Source organism: Pinus tabuliformis, chromosome 2_1, assembly GCF_031772625.1.
Source record: "Pinus tabuliformis cultivar Carrire ecotype Pingquan chromosome 2_1, CPIR1, whole genome shotgun sequence".
In the NCBI taxonomy this organism is placed as follows: Eukaryota; Viridiplantae; Streptophyta; class Pinopsida; order Pinales; family Pinaceae; genus Pinus; species Pinus tabuliformis.
In genome coordinates, this window is record NC_142299.1 from 899994726 (window position 1) to 900013856 (window position 19131).

At 35.8% G+C, this 19131-nt stretch overlaps 1 protein-coding gene across 1 annotated transcript; it reads left to right on the forward strand.

Moving 5' to 3' along the window:
* The first annotated feature begins 14328 nt into the window (after positions 1-14328).
* On the forward strand, positions 14329-14823 carry LOC149203562 (uncharacterized). Its single transcript, XM_089401915.1, has one exon. The coding sequence runs from the start codon at positions 14329-14331 to the stop codon at positions 14821-14823; it is 495 nt and encodes a 164-aa protein (XP_089258041.1).
* Positions 14824-19131: the final 4308 nt, after the last annotated feature.

Consider the following 19131-nt stretch of genomic DNA (forward strand, 5'->3'; position numbering starts at 1 on the left):
GAGAGGACTGTCAAATCGAAGAAAGCTTCACAGAAAGGGGCATCAGGATCAAGTAAGCCTAAGAAACCTCATGCATCTCTGAAAGATAATTTTATTGCTGAAGAATTACAGTTCGAAGACTTAGAGCCCAGCACTGTTAATAAGGATATTCCTTCAGAGATTAGTTCGGCCCTTTTTACAGTTTGTTCCCCTTTGAGTCTCAGTCTAAAGAAAGCTTCCCATTTAGTCTAGAACATCCCTTATTCATTGCCATCCATCACATTACTTCCTACTCCCTCATCTGTTAGTATTCTTTCAAATATTCCAATCATGGCAGGACAGCAAGCACCTACGAGGATTGAGAGGATTGTTGCTGCTAGATATGGACGGTTGGTATTGCTTGTCCCTTTAAATCCTATGCCTGTGGGGGAATATCAAAAATATATGCCTAAATTTACTGGTACAGAGGGAGTAACAACAGAAGAACACCTTGAAGCGTTTTACAGTTATGCTGATAACTTAGATATAAGTGAAAATGATGTGTGGATGAGAGTTTTTGTCCAGAGCCTTGATGGAGAGGCTAGGAAGTGGTTCAGAGAATTACCCTAGAGATCCATAATAGATATAGAAGCATTAGATGATGCATTTTTAAAGCACTGGGGAGATAAAAAGGACTTGTTGTATTAGCATACTGAGTTTGGAAACTTGAAAAGAGAAAAGGGTGAGTCTTTGCCTGACTTTAATAAAAGATTTAATAGAATGTATAGAAAAATACCAGCTGAGGTAAAGCCTACCCCCACCGCTGCCAAACTCACATATGCCAATGCTTTTGACTCTGATTTCTGCTTGTTGTTGAGAGAAAGAAGATGTGCCACTCTGGCTGATATGCAAGATGCAGCCCTAGAAGTGGAATCCAATATTATGGCAGCATAGAAGCTAAAGGGTCAAACTGACAGAAGAAGGCAGAGAGGCGAGGCTTCTTCTTCCTCTGCCTCAACTTCAGAGCCTAAATTAGATAAAATGACCAAGATGATACAGTCATTAGCTGCTGAAATTTCTAAGCTAAAGGTTGAACAGAATTCAGGGAAAGCAAGGCAACAAAGCACATTTGCTCCAAGAAATCCAAATCCATTCAGAAAAGCAAATGAGCAGTTACAAATAATGCAGAGGGGTGAACAATCAAATGAAGAACATAAAGTTAAAGCTCCCTTCCAAAATGTAGTCATGGAGGAAGAACAATTTGAAGAGAACGAGGATGAAATTCATTGCATGGAAGACAAAGGCAGCGCTGCATTTTTGACTTTGGCTCAATATGAACAATCACTGCTGCAAGAACAAAATAGTCAAGAGTGGGACAGAGGAGCTGTTCTACAATCTGGTGAGCAACAGTAGAGATATAATCTAAGATCCAATGCAAAGAGTGTCAAAGAAAATCCTGCACAAAGAGCTGTTGTTCAAACAGAATCCCAGAATATTAAGCAGAGAAGACCAACAGCTGATCCAGTCATCCTCAAAGCTCCAGTTCAAGAGGTAAAAATTTCTGATAAATCATCATATTATTCTTTCAGCTTTGAGTCAGATGTTCAGAAATTGAAAATATCTGTGCCTCTGGTTGAGTTGGTGAAGAGTGAATTATTTAGAAAGCCTATCCTTGAAGCCCTTGAGCTAGAAACCAAACAAACCTCCACTGACTCTGTCAATTTGCAAGATGACAAGCCGGCCATAGTGCTTAGTCCCATGATTGAGCCTGTTGATAATAATTCTCCATCTTTTTATGTCTCACTGACCATTCATGATAAAATCCTCCACAATTGCCTGCTAGACACAGGGGCCAGCCACAATCTAATGCCTAAAGCTGTAATGGAGGAGTTGGGCCTTGATATCACTAGACCCTATCATGATTTATTTTCTTTTGATTCAAGGAAGGTGAAATGCCTTGGATTGATTAAGGATCTGGCTATTACCTTAACTCAACTGCCCATGAAGAGTATGATGATGGATATTGTGGTAGCAGATGTCCCTCCTAAGTTTGGCATGCTGCTGTCCAGAGGATGGATTAAGAGACTAGGTGGGACATTACAGAATGATCTATCTTATGCCACTGTCCTAGTTTTTGGAGGAGAAAGCAGGAGATTGTACAGAGAAGCACAGTTGGCGTACATCATTAGTGATGAGAAAAATCCTACAAATCATCCCATATATGCAGTGGACACTGATTTTGGAGCATGCATTCTCTAAATAGAAGAATCTCAGAAGGCCGAGATGCAGCTCAGGAAACCAATTGTTCAGGCTGAGAAAGTGCAGGAAGGTCAGGTTTGGGAGATGTTCTTTGATGGAGCATGTTCCAAGGAGACTGTAGGAGCAAGGGTGGTGCTAGTATCTCCACAACAAGAAAGTATTCAGCTATCTTTCAAGTTGGTTTTTCAAGTGACTAACAATATAGCAAAATATGAAGCTCTGCTATTGGACCTTAATGCAGCAAAAGACAGAGGAATAAAAATTTTGAAGGTGTTTGGAGATGCTAATTTGATCATTCAACAAGTAAATAAAACTTTTCAAGCAAAGCACCCAAGGCTGAAAGCATACAGAGATGAGGTATGGAGAACCAAAGACTCTTTTGATTATTTCTATATTTCATATATTCCTAAAGTCCAAAATCAGCTGGCTGATTCCCTTGTTGTTTCTGCTAGTCTTTTTATTCCTTCTCTGCCTTCCAGATTAGTGTAAGAAGTTCAAATGAAGTATAGACCATCCTTGCCTGACAACGTCCACCATTGGAAAGTTTTTGAAGATGATGATGATGAGATAAGTAGGTTCTTGCAAGTCATTGATGAGTTCTCTGAAATGCGAATTGACCAAGAGAATGTTGCCTTGTTAGAAAATCCTAAGTTCCAGCTTAGAAATAAAATCGGTAAAAACAGCATTGTCCAGCTTCCTAGTAATCACATTCCTAAAGGTCTAATTCCTCTTGAAAGACTGTTTGACCAGAATGATGTGCCTTACAAAGCTGCCAAAAAAGAAGACCAATCTGCAGTTTGTGAGCATGATATAGGAAGTCCAGGTCAGCCTAGGTATATAAATTTGTCCACTCATTTGATAGCTGACCAAAGTTCTGAATACTACAATTTGATGAGGCAATTTGCTGATGTGTTTGCCTAGGAGTATAGTGATCTGAAAACTTATGATAAGAACATAATTCAGCACAAATTCCCTCTTGAGAAAGATACAGTTCCTTTTAAACAGAAGCTGAGACTAATAAATCCCATGCTTCTTCCACTGATTGAAAAAGAAATTAAAAAATTGCTGGCTGCTAAGATCATAGTGCCTCTAAGATATTCAAAATGGGTGGCCAATCTAGTGGTGGTGAGGAAGAAGAGTGGAGAAATCAGACAGTACGTTGATTTCCGGAATCTGAACAAATGCTCAAAGAAAGACAACTACCCTCTGCCAAAGATGGAGCATTTGTTACAGAAGGTCTTAGGAGCTAAAGTGATGTCTTTCATAGATGGATTTTCAGGCTTTAATGAGATTGTTGTGCACCCAGATGATCAAGATAAGACTGCATTTACCACTCCTTGGGGCACTTTCATGTATGCCAAAATGCCTTTTGGGTTGATGAATGCTGGAGCCACTTTTAAGAGAGCTATGGATATAGTAATTGTGGGAGAGAAGGACAAATTTGTGCTTATCTACCTTGATGATATAACAGTTTATTCCAGTGGCCATCAAGATCATTTGCAGCATTTGAAAAAGGTGTTTTTGAAGTGCAGAAGGTTTGGGATATCAGTCAATCCCAAAAAATCTCAATTTGCTTTACATGAAGGCAAGCTGTTGGGACATATTGTGTCTGCTGCAGGTGTTCGCATTGACCCAAAAAGAGTCAAAGCAATTCAGGCTTTGACTGTCCCTCGATCAAAGAAGGATATTCAGTCCTTTCTGGGCAAGATAAATTTTGTCAGGAGGTTTATTCCAAATTTTGCAGAACTTGTCAAGCATGTTACCTCCATGTTGAAAAAAGGAACAGAGGTAAAATGGACCGAAACAACAAGAAAATCATTTGATTCCATCAAGAAGGCTATAATGGAAGCTCCCACATTAATAAGTCCCGACTACAGCAAGGAGTTCCATATTTTCTCATTTGCCTCTAAAGAAACTATTGCAGCAATTTTATTGCAGCAAGATGAAGAAGGTTCAGAACATCCAGTAGCATTTTTCAGCAGGAACTTGAGGGATGCTGAACTAAAGTATGATATTATAGAAAAACTGGCATATGCTCTCATCAAATCCTTGAAGGCTTTCAGAGTTTATATTTTGCATTCAAAAATAATTGCATATGTTCCCTTTGCTGCAATAAAAGATGTCCTAACTCAACCTGATGCTGATGGAAGAAGGGCAAAGTGGATTACTAAATTGATTGAATTTAACATAGAGCTAAAGCCCACAAAGTTGGTCAGAGGTCAGGGTCTTGCCAAGTTATTGGCTGAAGAAAATTGTAGTTCTTTGGACATCAATTTCCTATGCACAATTGCAGAAGATGGCCAGACAGATGAAGAAGAGGAAGAAACAGCTGATACAGAGAGAAAGCAGTTAGTGGCCGAAAATCTAGCTTCATGTAACTGGTATGCCACAATAATTAATTTCTTGTTGAAGCTAGAAATCCCTTTAGGATTTACTCAAAGCCAAGCTAGAACCTTAAAACTCAGGGCAACAAAGTATTGCATCAGATTAGAGAATAGCTGGTTGAAAAGGCTGCAGCACATCAGAAGAGAATCAAGGATGCCTTTGACAAGAAGGCAAAAGCAAATAATTTTCAGGTTGGTGATTTTGTGTTGAAATGGGATGCACTGAAGGAAAAGAAAGGCAATCATGGGAAATTTGATGCTTTCTGGACAGGGCCTTTTATTATTTCGCAGATTCTAGGGAACAACACCTTCATACTAAAAAGTATGGGAGGAGAGATAGTTTTTGATGGCCCAGTTAATGGGCGGTTTTTGAAATTTTATGTTATCTAAGGTCAGTTGGCCTTAAAGGTTGTAAATATGTTGTTTTTATCAGTTTGGTGCGGGCACAGTAGACTCCATGCCCAATGGAGCACTAGGAATTTTGGTTTGTCTGTTTTCAGCTGGAAAGGCATTGATCTGCAGGTTCTTGAGACCTCACAGGGAGGATCTCATCCCCAGAAGGAGCCAGTGTTAGCTCTGCTACGTTCTTCAGTAGTTGATGGGCAAAAAGGCAGGTCAGACAGTGTTGGTTTGGGTTGCTGAGGATTTGTTGCTGTTTGTTCTATCATCTCCCTTCATTTACATTATTCCCTTTTTACTCCCCATACCATCATTTCATCCTTCCCTTGCTTTTTCCCCCATCCCCTCAAAACCCCTTTATACTTGTTTTGGCCCCAAAATCCCCCCATAATCTCTTTTTGGGCTCTCGGGCTCCCTTTTGTTGAAGAACCATTAGACCCCGCTAACCCTTTGAAAATCTGCATTAATCTTTGCTTTATTTTAACCTTGGCCCTAATGTGTTAATTCATTAACCCTGCACATATAATATAATTCATAACCCTTAGTTTTAATAGAGCCTGGGCCCACAGCTTTACATGTCACATCGCTTGTCACATCAGCCCTAATCATCCGCGTTCATTCTCAGTCGTTGGATCATTCCGCCTCATGATCCAACAATCTTCGCAATCCCCGCTCACCTTAACCGCTCGTCTGATAACTCCCGGGAAGAGTGGTTCCCCGCCATTGCTCCTACCACACGTTGCATCCTCATTCCATCGCACCCGCTTGTATGATTAAAACCGCTTTCCGCCTTTTTTGTACGACTCTGGCAGTTAATGCGCGTGCTCTTTTAGCTCCCGATCATCGTCCGATCTCTCCGAGTATGATCCGACGACCCTCATTTCATTTCCTCTGTCACGTCCCGATAGCTCCTCCCGTGCAATCTGCACCGTTCATTTTATCATCCAACGGGCAACGTTCCTCCTTGGCTCTTCGTCCATAATTGATGAATTTTGCTGTGTTTTTGGCTTGTAAATGTGCACAAAGAAGCAAGAAATGATCTGGTTTAGGTGCATAAATTCTCCAGCTACCTGCATTTAATTATCAGCTACCACAGTTAAGGAACAGCATAGTCAAGGACACAAAAGGACACCCTCGAGCAGTTCAACTATGCAGCAGTTATGGAAGTTTATCCAGTCAACATTCCACCTGATCAAGGAGTACACCAAAGTACCAGTGAATGTCATTTGTCCATTAAAACATTCAAGATTGTAGCAGAAGACCCATATCTAACTGTAAATGTGGTTGGTGATCCATTAAGACACCTCCACGCATAACCTAGCAGAGATATTTTGTAAACAAATTCTATATATACCAAGAAGAACAATGTAATCAGATTTGATGAGGGTTAGGTGAGTGTTAGTATGTTGTGAGCTTCAACTTCTGGAGACTGTAACTACTATGTAACCTGCAGCTTCTGGTCTTCATTTCCAACTAATACAAGCTTCTTTTGTTGTCATTTGCTCACTTTTCACTTCTTCTATGTTCCAGGTTGTGCCTGCTTTGCATTTATTTCATGTGCTGTGAATGTTTAGCATCAGAGGGGCTATCATCCCACCTCTGTGTTAGAATTTAGTTGTTCATTGAATTTGCTTGCAGGTTTTCTGTTGTTTTAATACCAGAGAGTTGTCATCTTGTCTGTGTATTATATAATAGATTTACAGACCTCCTAACGGGTTGCAGCTGGCCATCACAGGGTCCTATGTATCTACTGGTGCAGTCAGTCTTCTCCATCATCACATTCTATTTAAGCTGTGAGTAATTGATGGTTAAAAGCCTTGTTGTTTGGGGGTGTTCACCCATGTCTGGGGTCAATCATAGTAGGAGTGGTTATCTGGCTTGAATATGCAGCATTTCTTTCATTCATCCATCATTTTATCCAACATTTTGTTGAGTTTGTAATGTTCCTGAGCATCACTGATATACAACCTAGGTGAGTTTCTTGGGGTGATAACAATATCCATGCCATTATTTTCTAAGCAGTCTGAAATAATTCTATGATTTTGTCTATGTAGCAATGTCAAAGTTGTTTCTGTGCTTGGGTCTCTGGGAGATAATGATCTACAAGGAGAAGTAGATTATTTGTATGAGAACACAGATGAGGAGGAAAAGGAAAGTAGCATTAGTGATGATTTAGAAGTTAAACTTAAGGACTTGAAAATGCAGTAGCATGAAGATGGATAGTTTGGGAAAATACATTTATTATAATTTGCGACAATTCTGGGCTATCATTTGAAAAAGGCCTTTTAGTGACTCCATGTAAGTGTCTTTCTATTTAAACTATCAGAAGTGAAGAATATCAAGATCCAAGGTCTCAAGATTTCAGTGTGATTGGCAAAGTATTGTTTTATGAAAAATTGTGTGTGAAAATAAGTTTCAACAACCGAAGCTTTGGTCTTGGTATTACCCTGTTGTAGAGAGAATATTGATGGGATTCAAAAACATCTCAAAGATGTAGATCTTACAGATTTTATTGTAGGAATGTCTAATGTTGAGGCTCTTAAAGTTATGTCAATATTTGTATCTGTTTTGTAAGGGCGTGAGTTGAGATCCTTAAATTTCTTTGACAATGTGTGTTAGGTGAGAATAAAAATTACGATTCATTAGAATTTTAGAATATTGCGATTTTCTCTCCATTGAAAAAAATTTCCACCCACTTTATTCCCTCACTCAAGTCAAGTTAGTAGAAGCATTTCTTCTAATTCATTCAGAGATTTTTCATTAAAATCTGATCATATTGTTCTTTTCTTTCACGAGATTTGAAGTACAGTACGTTGGAATCTCATAATTTCCACTCTATTGCTAAAATTTGAGAATACCCGCGATTTTTTCGTGCAACGAAGAAATTTGCAGGAAATTTATTGAACCATATGCCCACTCAAGTCAAGTCAATACCGACATTTCTCTTTATCACTTTTTGACCTCAATATGACTATTGTTGAACACCAATATAGTTCTATTAATTATAAAAGAAAAGGCTAAAAGGCTATTAAAATAATTTGAAAATTTTCATATAAAAGACATAATTACTTATTCACCCCCCCTCTTAGTAATTGCCTAGTTTTCAACAATTGGTATTAGAGCCAATTCCTTTTGCATCAACCTAACAGCTGAAAGGAATATCTAACTCATAGTAATGGCTAGTAGCGAAGGGTGTTCTACAAGCAAAGATCCTTTATTTACTAGTACTAATTATACTTTTTGGAAAGTTAGAATGAAGACATATTTGATGTCCCTTTGAGTAGATGTTTCAGGTGCAATAGAGTATGGGTATGAGAAACCACCCATCATTGTTCATAATGATGATAAACTGGACTTTTCATGCAATGCCAAAGCCGTGAATGCTATCCTAAGTGGACTAGCTAAATTAGAATGTGTAAATGTAATGCACTGTAAGACTGCTAAAAAAATGTGGGATAAATTGAAAAACATTCATGAAGGAGATGGTAAAGTAAAAATGGCTAAATTACAAGTTACAAAATGTAGTTTGAGTCCTTGAGAATGAGTGATGATGAAGATATAGAAAAATTCTTTCTTCGAGTTTGTGAAATAGTAAATGTTATGAGAGGTCTTGATGAAACCATTAAGGAATCCACCATAGTCCAAAAAGTGTTGAGATCACTCCCTGCTAAACAAAATCCCAAATTATCAGCAATTGAAGAAATGTCTAACATTAAAACCATAACAATGGATGAATTGCTTGGCTCTCTGACATCCTACGAAATGATGATCACAAAAGGAAAATCAACCATAAGGGATGAAACATTCAAAGCAAATAATAAATATAGAGAAGTCCGGGAGTGCTCATGTTCAGACTCAGATGAAGAAGAAGAAAAATTTGTGAGTAGGCTGAAGAAAGGGACTGGTAAGTATAAATACAAGCTTCCTTTTAAGTGCTTTAATTGTGAAAACGTAGGTAATTATGCCTCAAAATGTCCTTTTAAGAAGGAAGAAATAAATCAAAAAGTAAATAAAAGAACAAATATAATAGAATAAAGAATGAGGAAAGACTTAAAAAGAAATATTGTATACACAAGAAGATAGCAATTCCTCTGGTGATATAAATGAATCTTCTGATGAAGAAGGAATTAGAGAATTTATGCTTAATCTAAAAAACTTAATGACTGTGAGTTGAGTAAAGAAGAAGAGGGTGAAGTTTACCTTGAAGAAGAGCTAAATAATGCTTTAGAAAAAATTGACAGACTCAAACAAAAGAATATAAAACAAAAGGAAATTTTGATTAAATATGTTAAAGAAGAGCCTAAGTCTGAAGAGCTTCTCCAATTAAAGGTTGAGTTAGAAGAGACAAAAAAGGCTGAAGAAATCCTACTACAACAATTAAAAGAGAAAGGGAAAGAATGTGAGAAACTGGAAGAAGAAATAGTTGTTATGAGAAAGAAGTTAGAGAAAGAACAAGTTGAGTTAAATATGAACTTTAAACACATTGAGGGGTCTAAAAACTTGGATGAGATATTGAATACACATATATTTTCGCTTATGAAATCTGGTTTGGGCTATGAAGGAGAAACCACTAAGCAAACGACAGAGGATAAAAACATCGTCAACTTCGCTAAATTTTTCATAGGAGATAATGACAACAATTAGCACCTAAAGTATAAGGATTTCAACAACACACCTTAGAAATAACATGGAAACAATGCACCTCAACAAGAACAAAGGAACAACACTACTCAATAATAAAAAAAGATAAATCCCACTTAGGAGCAACAAATGAAAAATCTTACTCGGCTACAACACACAAGAAGATTTGACAAGCTAGCAATAAGTTACTAGAAGCCTTATTTTTTCGAAAGACAAAACTATCAGATGTCAAAGAGATCATATTCACAAGAACCATGTTTTCCCAGGTATGAAAATTTGTTTTATGGATATTGTTATTTGTGCAAAAAAATCGGCCATAATGCTGTGAATTACAGAGCATATATAAGAAGGAATGAAACAAGAAGTTAGAAAATAAATGAAGTTAACAACGAATTTGTAAATGCAAGGACAAACATAAGTAAGAACAATAATCTATTTTCCCCATTTTTTGATGTCACTAAATATTGCTATTGCCACAATTTTGGACACAAGTATTATGAATGTCAACTCATAAAATTCAAAACATAGTCTTAGGACAATCATAGGATAGAGGAATCCATGTTGTGGAAAAAGAAAAAGGAAGAGAAGGAAACCAATAAGTGTGGTCTAGTTCTTGATGTTCATAACCAGAACAATTAGTGATATGTGAACAATGGTTACTCCAAACATATGACTAGATACAAGAGGAAGTTTCTAACTCTAAATGGAAACAAATTTGGCAATTCCCCCTTTGATAATGATGCACTAGCGAAAATAACAGGAAAAGGTAGAGTAAGCTTGAATAATGTCAGAGGCAAGGCACATGATGTATTATTTGTGGTTGGACTGAAACATAACTTGCTGAGTGTGAGCCAAATGTGTGGCAGAGGATATGATGTAATCTTTAAGGCTCGAGAATGTGAATTAGAGTCAGCTAAAACATGAAAGATACTAGCCAATGGAATATGAATAGAAATCATTGTATATGTTTTGAAGGAATATAGTAAAGAATGTCATTCGGGGAAACAAGATGAGTGTTGGCTATGGAATAGAAGACTAGGGCATTTAAAACTCAAACCATATCATTAGACTCAACAAAAAGAGAGCTATAAGAGACCTGCCCAAAATCACAAAGCCACAAAATCGTATCTGCAATTCATGTCAAATGGAGAAACAAGTTCATTTTTCTTTCAAGATTACATATCAACTATCAACTAGCAAGCCTTTTTAGCTAGTACATATGGACCTATGTGGACCTTATAGAACAAAATCACTTGGAGGTGAGTATTACTTCATGTTAGTGATTGACTAATTTTCCAGACTAACACAGGTATCCTTCTTGAGAGATAGATAAGAAGCATTTGAGAAATTCAAGTTATTCAAAGCACTAGAAAAGAACCAAATAGGTTGTGAGTTAAAGCACATATGATTAGAGAGAGGAGGAGATTTTACATCAAATGAATTTGTAGATTTTTGTCATGAACATAGAATAAGGAGACAATATACTACTGCATACACTCCCAACAAAATGGAGTTGCCAAAAGGAAGAACTAGTTAGTACAACAAATGACTAGAGCTATGATGCAGGAAATAAACATACCACAAACCTATTGAGTTGAATCTATTCACACAACAATTCACATACTAAACAAAGTACATCTCATGCTTAATTATGACAAGACACCCTATAAGTTATGGTGTGGAAAGCCAACATCAATAAACACTTCAAAGTGTTCAACATTAAGTGTTATATTAAAAATAATGACGAGAAATTGGGAAAGTTTGATGTTAGGGTAGATGAAGGAATCTTCTTAGGGTACTCTAGAGAAGAAAAGGGCACAAGTGTTATAATAAAATACTACACATGATAGTTGACTACATTGTAAAAGTTGATGAGGATCTACCTATCAAAAGAAAGCAGTAGGATTCATCAATCCTTCTGATTAACCAATTATTGAAGAAGAGGAAGAACATGTTGAAGATGTAGATGAAGCATACACTTAAGATGAAATTGAGTCTCAAGTACAACATTCAAAGAAAATGTTTAGATATTTTGAGGAAGAAATAAGGTTATTAGAGGAATGGATGAAAAAGGATACATGTAGTGAGGACTAATAAAATTTGCAGGCTTAGCTGATTTTGAGGAGAAACTCAAAGTGCCATACAATAGTGGCATAAATGAAGAGGAAATACAACACAGTATTGTAGAGTAGTAGTGGAGAAGGCATATAAATTTCTTAAGCATTTGTTGGAAGATGTATGTCGAAGCAGAGTGGGATAAGAATTATGATAATCTTATGCAAGAGAAGATCCAACCATAAATGGGAAACCTTTGTAAACAAATGGATGAGTTGGATATTGAAATAAATGAGCTATGGGAACTTAGGAAGACAAATCCCAAAAGAAGATACGATGAAGGGAAGGAAACAATAAAAAATAACACCCAGTTGAATTTGAAATATTTTGAATTCAAAATGCATGGAAAACTACAGAACACGATGTGGGATCCAGGAGGATTGTTAAATCAAAGGCTTATGTCTAGGAGGTCATAATTTTTTCTACTTTGGGAGTTTGATGTGGGAGCATTCTCACTCCCAAAACTATCAAATATTTTTCGAGACAAAGCTTCAAAGGGGGTTTGACATGGAGAAGGAATCATAATTCCTTATTATAAATAATTTTAGTTTCTTTAATTATCATAAAAAGCACGAGAGATTTAAGGGTGATTTATGGAGTGATTCTAAGGATAGATTGAGTGTTTTTAGGACTTAGGAAAATTTGATTTATGGGCTAATTTAAGGATTGATTTATGGAGTGATTTATTGAGTGTTTTTAAAATCTAGAAAATCTGCGACGTTTCTAAATTATATCTATTGTAAGCCTATGGACAATAAAAAATAGAGTAAGTGTGAGGAAAAGAGGATGGCCAAATGAATGTGAAATCAAACTATAGAGAGGAACAAATATTTTTGAGGAGAACTGTATGTACACATTTGTGAAATGAAATATAATTTCATGTAATTATGTTCATGGATTACCTTTGTTTGAATATATAAGAATTCTAGTCTTTGTGTAAAATCTAGAATTAACAGAATTTTAGAGTCTATGTGCAATATGAGGTTAAACTAGAAGAGTTTCAATATATGTGTGGAGTCTGAAACTAATGATAGATTTGTTGATTAATTTGTCATTTTGAAAATAAATCCAGTACAAGGATTAAGACAATTTGAATGAAGTGAACTCGGTGAAGTATTTTGTACATATTGTAGTAGAATTCTGTGAAGAGGATTCAACACATGTCTAATCATGAATTCAATTTGTAGAAGATTGTCAAAGGATGCATATAGAATGACGTAGAAGACAATTAACTCTCTCTACCTTATGAGGGAGAGATTCTCGCGCCTTACAAACTTAATGCTGGTTTGGAGAAGGTGGAATTTGTAAGTTTATCCAACACGATTTTGTGGCAAGCGTGGAAAAAAAACTATGTGATGTGGTGTAATTTGAAGATGTAGGAAAAGTAGGATTTTCTTGCATTACCAAAAATTTTGGGGGAATTTCTTAGCCAAAGTGAAAATTAGCATTTTTCTCCAACTTTAATGTTTTTATTAGACTATACCAATGCTTGTGAGTTACTCATGTTGACTTGATTTTATTAGGATGGAGGAGAGGAAGTCACTCATATAAACATATTAAAATGAGTATATTGAAATTATATAAGGGGAGGGAAATAAGTATATTGATTTGACATAAATAAAGTAGAGGAGCCAAAAATTTTCAATAAAGAGAAAATTGAGTTTGTTTTGGAACTTATATATTTTTATTAGACTTAATACTCAAAAAGAATTTATATTGAATTGATTTTATTGAAATAGATATATTCATTTCATATAATGGAGGAAAATAAATACTTAAAAATATTTTATTTTTGTTATAAGAATAAACATTGGAGATTTCATTTTCTCCAAATTATTGTTATTGTACTTTAAATATTAAGTTTAATTAACTTATATTTAAGTTTAAATATTACACATTTAATGATTACAGAATTTTTGGCACGCTGCTTGGGAAGATTACAGAGAAGCTTTGATGGAAGCTCACATTAGAATTACAGATGGCCCGGACGAACTCATCTGGCACCTTGCTGACCATGGGGTTTACACTCCCAAGGATGGTTATTTACATCTTATCGATCACCGAAAGCCTGAAGCTCTTGAATCATGGTGGCAGAACTTATGGAAATTGGCTGCTTCCCCTCGATCGAAACTTTTCTTTTGGTGTATTCTCAGGAAAAAAGTTCCCACCTGCGACCAGCTCATGAAAAGAGCCATTCACGGGCCCTCCAGATGTGTCTTATGTAAGGAGGAATCGGAATCCTTAGAGCATATATTTCTGAGCTGTCGTGCTACTGTAGAGCTATGGCAACACATTAAGACACACATCAATTTCAATGGAGCCTGGGAAGGACCGAACATCGTAAATGCTTGGATTGCATGGGATAAGATACACAAGGGAACGAAGCTGATAAACCTCCCAATCATTGTAAACTGGTCATTATGGAAATCTCGGAACAAAGCCATTTTTGAGGAGAAGCCAATCCATTGGCCTCTGATTGAAACTAGTATCGTTGCTGCCCTTCAGGAATTGCCGGACCCCCCCCCCTCCATCCACTAGGCAACCTGCCCCGCATCCTCCCATTGACTCTAGCATGCCGTGGGCATATTTCGACGGAGCCGCAAATCAGCAGAGTTGTGGAGGAGGTTTCATACTTCATACTTCTGAAAACCACCATTACAAAATCAAGGCTGGCCTGGGGGTCGGCACAAATAATTATGCCGAACTTATTACTCTTCGCCATCTCCTTCACTTTGCATTGAGGCATCACTGCAATAGCATCAATATTTTTGGCGATTCACAGATTATTGTAAACTGGATAAATGGCACTACTACATGTCACACACACTCTCTCAGCACTATATTACAAGAAGCTCTCCATTTCAAAGCAGCTTTTAATCATATTACAATTTCTCATATATACAGGGAGCATAATCAGGGTGCCGATAAACTTTCCAAGGAGGCAGCGGTGATGGACAGAGGACTGTGGGAGATAACAGAGGTTACTGATCAGCAGGAACACAAATTTTATCACAGACCTTATATAGATCCAGGATACCCAACCCTGGATCCGACTATAGAACACTAGTTTTTTTGATAGCACTATACAGAGATACACTGTGATTATTGGTTTTTAATTTAAATGTACAGCTAAAATGCAGCGAACAGATAGCATACCCTGCGTGGTAGTGCAACAAACTGTTTTTTGAAGATACTACTGAACACTACAGACACTATATGTAAATATTTTTGACTCTATTAATGAAATATTCAGTGATTTTTCCAGGGGAAAAAATGATTACAGAATTTTGTTTTTTTCACATAAAAAAATGTGCCAAATATTTTATATGTATATATATAATAATTTTTTTCAGAGCTTTTTGTTTTAGTTAATTTTAACGAAAATTTGGTAGATATTTTTAGAAACTCAAGTTTAAGTTGTTCAAATTGTAGAATTTGAGTGCCTTACGGGTTTTTCATAGTATTGTATCTATTTATGTATTCAAAAACTTATTTTAAACAACAAAAAGCCACAAATTTGCTTCAAATTGTATTGTTGGAATTTCACTGAAAAAGACCCTTTTGTCTATAAGTTAGAATATATATATAATTTAATTTTAAATTTATATTCACTTTATGAAAACAAAAGAGCTAAACTTTGTATTTGGAAAGTGGAAATTTAAATTTATGTTGAAACCAATGCAAGACCCTTGGAATTGTTACGGGGAAATTCAAATTTCCATCAAGCCATCAAAATTTGTCAGAGATTAAACCTGGCTTGGGCCACACTAACCCTTAACATGACTAGAACACCAACATTTAACATAACATGAAAGGATTTATGCCCGAATTTTGAATTGGTGACATTCACATCACGAAGTGACTCAATATTACACCCCATGACAGTCTATTTTACGGCTTGTAGGCAAATTTCCATCAAAATTAATGCAAAACATATGAACAAGAAAAATTAAATGTGAAAGTAAAAAAAATTCTTAGTGATCTAAATATAAATATAAATGAGAAAAGCCTAAATTCAAATATAAAAATAAATATTAAATATTTAAATTTAATTAAATTATATTAAAAATTAAAAATTATATATTTTTAAATTATAAGATTTTATTTATTTAATATTTAACAATAAAGAAGATTCAAGATATTAAAATTTAAAAGAATAAAGTTTAATGATAAAATTTTACGTTGAATTTGTTAATTGGAAAGTGGAAATCTAAACTTGTACGAAAAGTAATCCAAATTATTATGGCAAGAAAATCTAAATCTTAAAATAAAATAAAATAAAATGTTATATTTTCATACATAGTTTTAGTTTAATTTAAATATATTATTAATTTTTAAAATAAAATGTTATATTTTCATACATAGTTTTAGTTTAATTTAAATATATTATTAATTTTTTAAGGTGTCAAATTTATATATAGTTAAAAAAACAACAATAAGATTTATTTAAAATTTATTTTTTTAAAAAAACTTGAAAATGTATAATAATTAAATAATACTAAATAAAATAATTTTATTTGAAAAAATGCAATTATAATAATTTAAAATTATAATTTTTTTAATTAAATATAATTGATTTTTTAAAATAAAATAAAAATAAAAAATATACTTAAAAACACAATTATGATAGTTTGAAATTATGATTTTAAAATTAAATACTATATGAGATAAAAAAATAAAATGAATAATATTTTTAATTTTTAAATTTATAAATAATATTTTTAAATAAAATAAAAAATATAAATATTTTATTTTAAATATAATTATAATAATGTGAAATTATAAATTTTAATTAACTAACATATTATGCCAGGAAACAAATGGTTCATAATTTTTTTTAAAATATATAATTTATAAATAGTTAATAAAATGTAGATTGCGATAAATGTAATTCTTTTGTTTTGCTGGTATTTCATCACATTAACGAATTATAGCCCTACATATAAATAATTTCCCAGATAAATAAAGAAATAAATAGACTATAATTTATTATTTTATAATAAAAACGAATTTGCAAACTCCGATATAATAAAAAATAAAAGTTTTAAATCACCACAAATTTTCACATAAATTATGTTAATCATAATGTATTACATAAGTTCTAGAAGTATAAACGGTAGAAACAAACGATCGATAAAAGAGTTTTTTAAACCTTTCCTTCTCGTGAAACGCCATCTCCCACCAACACGGCAGGGGCTAACCGCGCCTTCCCTTCGTCTGTGTGCCCCCACCAATCAAATCCTCCCGAGTAATATCGCTGCGCGTCTCACACAAGTACCTAAATAGGTGTCTGTAGATAGGCAGAAGCACAAAAGTACTTAAGCGCTCTGTAATTTGAGGTTCTGAAGTTCGTTATGAAAGGCTTTGTAATTTGAGGGTCTGAAGTTTTGTAACCTGAGGTTCTGAAAGGCTCTGTAATCGGAAAGGGAAAAATGGAGGTTCTCAAATTATTGTTTCTCTGCGTTGTGGCTGCCTCTATGCCTGCAGCAACGTCTATGAATCACCCACCGTGGAATCATCACCAATCTCTGCGTTTGCATGCCAGTGATCACGGAGAGAGCTCCAACATGCCCCTTGGTGGATTCGCTACGCTCCAACGTCACCCTGAGTCTCAACGCATGGCTGAGTCTGAATTTATATCATCATCATCAATGGACGCCCACGAGAAAAGGGACCTCCATGCTCTCTTGTCCTTCCGAAACTCCATCACAGCGGATCCATCAGGTGTGCTCTCCAACTGGACGGCACACAACTCCGACAACATTTGCTCTTGGTATGGCATTCACTGTCGGCACAAAACTTGCAGAGTCGTCCACATTGACCTCTCTTGGTATGCATTGCCCACTGCTACCCAACAGTTCGAAGGTACCCTTTCTGTGTCTCTCAGCAATCTGTCTTTACTGCACACATTAAATGTTTCTGGTCATTATTTATCCGGAAGGATTCCTCATGAGATTGGCCAAGATTGGCCACCTTAAATCGCTGCAAGTACTTGACGTCCGCTGGAATGCTCTCAATGGGTCTATTCCAGTCAAATTGGGCCTGTTGCACAAACTCCGCGTCCTCAATCTTTCTGCAAACTCTCTGGAAGGAGGAATTCCACCACAGATTGGCCATCTTAAAGCTTTGCGAGTTCTTGATCTCAGCGAGAATGGGATTGAGGGTTTTATTCCAGTTGAGTTGGGCCATCTTAAAGCGTTGCGAGTTCTTGATCTCAGCCAGAATGGGATTGAGGGTTTTATTCCAGTTTAGTTGGGCCAGCTTAAAGCGTTGAGAGTTCTTGATCTCAGCGAGAATGGGATTGGGGTTTTATTCCAGTTGAGTTGGGCCAGGTTAAATCGTTCCGAGTTTTTGATCTCAGCGTGAATCAGATTGAGGGTTTTATTCCAGTTGAGTTGGGCCAGCTTAAATCGTTGCTAGTTTTTGATCTCAGCGAGAATGGGATTGAGGGTTTTATTCGAGTGGAGTTGGGCCAGCTTAAATCGTTGCAAGCACTTAACCTCCGCTTCAATCAGATCAAGGGTTTTATTCTAGAAATGGGGCAGCGTAAAGCGTTGCGAGTACTTGACGTCAGCGACAATGTACTCAATGGTTCTATTCCCGCTGACTTGGGTCTGCTGCAAAAACTACAGCACCTGCTTTTGGAAGGCAACAAATTTTCAGGCAGTGTACCACATCAGTTAGGTAATTTGACACAACTTACACAATTATCCATTTCTGGCTTGAATATCTCTGGTTCTATTCCTCCCGGAATATTCAGGCTTCCCCTCTCCGCTCTATATCTTAGTCTTAACTTCAGAACAAGAAGCCTACCTAAAGCCATTGGGAACTTGACCACGCTGACCAACTTAGCACTTTATGAAAGTGCACTCACTCACATCCCTGTAGAAATTGCCAATTTGACCAAACTGACCTCCTTAAATCTCATTCACAATGAACTCACTTACATTCCTCAATGCATTGTCAAAAATTGCCAATTTGACCAAACTGACCTCCTTAAATCTCATTCACAATGAACTCACTTACATTCCTCAATGCATTGCCATGTTGACCAACTTGACCTTCTTAAATCTTGCTAACGTTCCTGAATCCATTCTCAATGTGACTAAGTTAAAACATTTAGATGTTTGACTAAGTTAAAACATTTAGATCTTTCTTCAAACATGCTTATTAGTAGCATTCCTATAACCCTTACCAATTTAAGGAACCTTGAAACCCTTGACCATTCAAATAACAATTTGAAAGGCACAATTCCAAGAGCCATAGGAAAGCTTCATTTGTTGGAATACTTAAGGTTACAATCAAACAAGTTAACTGGGCATATCCCATATAGTATAGGTCAATTAAAAGCTTTGTATATATTAAACCTATATAA